Here is a 5,209-nt window from a genome sequence, read left to right as displayed (position 1 = left end):
AGTCCTTACTTAAATCTTATTATATTTTCACTTTCTATAAAAAAAATCTTGCACATGATTTTAGTCCCTGCTAACACTAAATTTGCTTAGTTATCATTAAACTCTTAAACTTTTGAAAGTTTATGTTTAAAATATCATATAAAGTTCATTTATTAATTTTCTTTTTTAACATTAGATATATAAAATATGAATTTTTTAAACAAAAAAAGTTCAAGATAAAAGCAACGAAAATCATGTCTTAGAACTTTTTAGTATGACATATTTATTTATGAAAAATGTTAACACGTGTCTCTAAATTGTGTATAAGGGCACCTGCTAAAAAGATAAATATAAAAATATATTCTTGTAAATTGTGTATTTAATTTTCTAAAACATTAAATATCTTATATCTATTCGTAGTGAGCTCCTCTCTAATACATAAAGGTGGTGAAGACCACCAAGTGTAATCATCTAAAGATAAATATAAGGAAACAAGTTTATCCCACAATGATTTCCTTCCTTATAAACATGAGATATCATGAATTGTAGCTAAAATGATTCATTAATCTATTCTTAAGTTGCCAAGGAACAATGCCAATAGACTTAACATCTATTATTAACCTTGAATCACTTTCAATCCATAAAGGGTTCCAATAATTTTCAGCAACACACTCAATGACAAGGATTACAACCATTATCTCAGCAAAGAAGACATTAGCAATGCTAAATATATTCTTAGCAAAGCAACCTACATTTTATCCAACCATGCGGAGAAAGATTCTAGATAACTTCAATAATTTTTGGAGATATAACATATTTATATTTATTTAAACTGGTTTTCAATTTAACTATTACAATTTTAATATTGAATATTTATTCTGTTTCGTTCATTGGCTCTTATACGAAGTAATTTAATATAATACAATGCATAATACACTTAATACATGTAAACTAATACATGTCTAATGTCTTAATTATAAGGCTAAATTACACTTTTGGCCCCCTAAGTTTCAGAAACTTGCAATTTTGGCCCCTTATGTTTCAAAATAGCACTTATAGCCCCCTAAGTTTCAAAAAGTTGCGATTTTGGCCCCCTATATTTCAAAATAGCAATTTTGGCCCCTTAAGTTTCAGTAGTTGCGATTTTGGCCACCTATGTTTCAAAATAGCACTTTTGGCCCCTATCTTTACCCCTTTTGCAAAAAGTCAATTTTGATCGAGTCAAAGTTGATGTGGCAAGTCACTTAAGTGACTCAGCTGCCACGTCAACATTTTTTTGTCATCTTATAATTAAAAAAACTAAAAGAATAAAAAAACAAAAGGAAGAAGTCACATGCTTTAAATTTATTCTTTCACTACGTTCAAAAAAAAAAAAATTATTCTTTCACTAACACACATATATAATCTCAAATCCTAAAGAATTAACCAAATACTTCGTGACGTTTATTCAAAAGGATTTTTCACTATACGTAAAAAAAAAAAAACACCTAATTCCAAATCCAAAAATAGGAAACAATGGAAATTGAAAACTCTTCGTGCTTTTTGTTATGTCTTTTTAATTATGTAATGACTTCATATATGTAATGACTTGATTTGTTATGTCATTTTGATTTAGAAAAATGTCTTGAACTTCCATTTAGAAAAGTGTCTTGAACTTTCATTTTGCAAAAGGGGTAAACATAGGGGGCCAAAATTGCTATTTTGAAACATAGGAGGCCAAAATAGCAACTTTTTGAAATTTAGGGGGCCAAAAGTGCTATTTTGAAACATAGGGGGTCAAAATTGCAACTTCCTGAAACTTAGGGGGCCAAAAGTGCTATTTTGAAATATAGGGGACCAAAATCGCAACTTTCTGAAACTTAAGGGGCCAAAAGTGCAATTTAGCCTAATTATAATTAACAACAATTTTATATAAATTTAGTTTATGGGTTAACTCTTGCTTTAATTTCCTCCCTTAATTGTTGGACTCAATTGTATTTAGAAAAAAGGATAATGTTTTTTTTTTTTTGAAGTGTCAGAAAAAAGGATAATGTTAATAATGCATTAACATGGTCATAAAAAAATCATCAAAAACACTAAAACTCGTTCATGAGTTACCTCTCATTGTAGTTTATCGCTTAATTGACGGATTAAACTGTATCTCAAGAAGAGCTAATGTCGTTAATGTATTAACATATGATCATAAAAAGTTCACCAAAACAACAAAAATATTGAAAACATCCACTACCATCTTATATACATCATATCCAAACATTAAAAAACCCATAAAAAACATTACTCATACGGGACTAAAAAAGGAAAAACCTAAGTAGTTAGATTAAAAAGAGATACAAATACAACAATCACATTTAGCGCACTGACACAAGCGTCACACTAATTTTAGTTTAGAATAGATTATTATTTTGGTGACAAAAACATTCAACAAAATAAGCACACACAATAACTTTAAATTCATATACAAATAAGTGATGATGGAATATATTGAAACAAATTATGATGACCATTAATCAATTATTGTGATTTTTAGTTGAATATTGGAAGATCTTCGTATTCGTTTGTCTTGACTTTTGAAAGATGAAATTAGTGATTATATATCGAATAAAAATCATTGATATGCATAAACAAAATATAAAATTTAGAAAGCTTTGTACAACCATCAAATTGTGGACTATTATAAGTAATTTGAAAATTTTGATAAATTGGTATAAATTCAAGCACCATCAAACATATTCACTCAGATCTCTAGCCTTTATTTACGAGTTTAAAGGAGAAAGGAGTTTTTTTTTTTTTAAAAAAAAAGGAAGAATCAAGCTAAAAAATAGAAAAATTTAAAAAGAGAGTAGTTTAGAGAGTGTTTTTTTTTTATAATGGTTTAGAGAGTTTAGAGAGTTTATTTTTAATTACCACTGTTTTATCTTTACTTTTTCCCCACCAAAACTTTTTCATCTCTTCCACTTCAATCACACAAACAAAACCACAAAGTATAAAAAATGGGAAAGGTTTCTCTCCGGTGGAAATATCACTGCACGGACTAAAGTGTGTATCTACACCTTTCAATCCATCATTTTTTGTTTTTCTCTCTCTTTCTCCCGCCTAAATTAAGAGATGAGATTTAAGAGATGGTAATGTCACATGAGACAATCCCCACCTGTAATAAATGATCCGGAGAATTCAAGTTTAATAACTGATAAAAATAATTTTTAGTCAAATTTAATTTACTTCGTGACTGAACCCTAAATTACTAAAGTCTTTTTTCTTTGAGAATCAAAAATTATTAAAAGAAAAAAAAAAAAAAACACAAAGATCGTAAGCAAGAAGATAAGATAGTAATAGCAAACAACAACATGTGGGACGAATGTCTATGGTAATAGATGAGATCAAAAATCTCCAACTATTTGAGAAGTTATGACAATAGGATAAGCCACAAGTTGTGAGTCAGCAGCATTAAAAAACCCAACGCCCTTTGGATAAGATTGTTCCTATTTTTTGGTACAAACGAATGAGATATGTCGATAAATAACTGTAGAGATAAATAACCGTAGAGACTTGTTTGACCCAGTTTTTTTAAAATATATACGAATAGATTATGTAATTTTTATATATTATTATAAGTTTGTCAAGGTAGTTTATGATAAAATAACTTATAAAATTACAATTTTCACTAGTGTAAACTTATAAAATAACATAAAACCTAATTTATATTGTATAATATGTTTGGATAAGCTCTAAAAAAAGACGGGCAAACGAGTCAGAATCACTTAAATGTAAAGGAAACTTCTAAATAGTTCCGGCTGGAAACTGTTTAAGGAAGTATAGTAAATATAGTAATATGACATTAGAATTTATACGGTCAATTCCTCAAAATTCTAAAAAAATATTACTCATTTGCCTCGAGACTTGAGAGCATTGGTTAGCACGACCCAAATGTAAATAAGTGACAAATTCATTATTAATTTTATTACTTGAATCAGAATCAAATTCATAACTTTGATTAAATTAAAAGAGATTTGCGCTCATAAAAAGAAAAACTCGCATCATCTGATCTAATCTAATTTAATATAATCTATTTTCTGTAGTTGGATAAGGTTGTTTTATTTCGGTTGAAAACGGAAGACAGTTATTTTGGGACCCACTAAACACTGCCACTCGTCTTCTCTTCTCTATATGAGAACCTCAAATCCTCATCTCTTCATCATCTTACAATAACGACGTCGTATTCCAACGTATAATGCTCTCAGTTTCTTTTCCCACATCTCTCAGCACCGCCGTCAATTTCGCCGGCAAAACCATCTCATCACAACCGTGCCACGTCAGATCCCGGCGAATTCTAATTTCTGCCACAGCCACCGCAACTGAAGCTACCTCTACTAAGCTTTCTCACGCTATGGTTTCATCTTCATGCACGTCGCTGTATGAGATTCTTGGAATTGCGACCGTTGCTTCTGATCAGGAGATTAAGGCAGCTTACCGGCGACTCGCGAGAGTTTCACATCCTGACGTGGCGACGGTTGATCGGAAAGATTCGTCGGCGGATGAGTTCATGAAGATTCGTGATGCGTATTCTACGTTGTCAGATCCTGAGAAGCGAGCTAGCTATGATAGAAGCTTGTTCCGGCGTCAGCAACCGCTTACGGCGATGAGATTTTCTGGACATGGTTGTCGGAACTGGGAAACGGATCAGTGCTGGTAGCGAGTTGACTCGTCCGAGTGAAGCCAGAGTTGAACCGATATTACTATTTTTCTTTTTAGATTTTTCCAGAAAAATGGTATGAAATGCAAAAAATTAAAAAGAAAATTGAGTTTCCTATCTTTTTTACTATTTTGTTTTTAGATAAAATGGTAATTAATGTTTCTAATTGTTATGTAAAGTTAATGGGCAGATTCAGATTGTATATTGGATATTTTATATTATAATGTTGAATTCATTTCTTTCAATCACATGGTCAATAACATCTAAAAAAATTTAAAATAGAGATATATTATTTAGATTAAAATATTAATCAATATATGAGATTTAAATTAAAACGAAAACTAATAATCATTACCAACTATTTTTTTTCTTCAGTTGAATTCAAAATATCTTGGAATGACATAAAATCAAAATGGTTCAATGAAAGTGTGGAGCATCGATTTTGGTAAATGTAGTGGTAAACATCCAATTCAGCTTATACTTATGTAATGTAATTTTGTATTTATCACTTTCTCCAACCAATATATTTTCAACCTTATA

The 5,209-nt window shown here is 30.1% G+C and overlaps 1 protein-coding gene across 1 annotated transcript; it reads left to right on the top strand.

The window, feature by feature from the left end:
• The first annotated feature begins 4,086 nt into the window (after positions 1-4,086).
• On the top strand, positions 4,087-4,914 carry LOC123921821 (chaperone protein dnaJ 11, chloroplastic-like). Its single transcript, XM_045974502.1, has one exon. The coding sequence runs from the start codon at positions 4,208-4,210 to the stop codon at positions 4,667-4,669; it is 462 nt and encodes a 153-aa protein (XP_045830458.1). The 5' UTR covers positions 4,087-4,207; the 3' UTR covers positions 4,670-4,914.
• The last annotated feature ends 295 nt before the right edge of the window (positions 4,915-5,209 follow it).

The sequence above is a fragment of the Trifolium pratense genome, linkage group LG4, assembly GCF_020283565.1.
Source record: "Trifolium pratense cultivar HEN17-A07 linkage group LG4, ARS_RC_1.1, whole genome shotgun sequence".
NCBI classification, from domain to species: Eukaryota; Viridiplantae; Streptophyta; class Magnoliopsida; order Fabales; family Fabaceae; genus Trifolium; species Trifolium pratense.
The sequence above is the reverse complement of the archived record's forward strand: the minus strand, read 5'-3'. Positions and strand labels throughout refer to the sequence as shown.

What these genes read in the sequence shown, in the direction of transcription:
- LOC123921821 (XM_045974502.1), top strand. Translation starts at nt 4,208, where the DNA reads ATGCTCTCAGTTTCTTTTCCCACATCTCTCAGCACCGCCGTCAATTTC.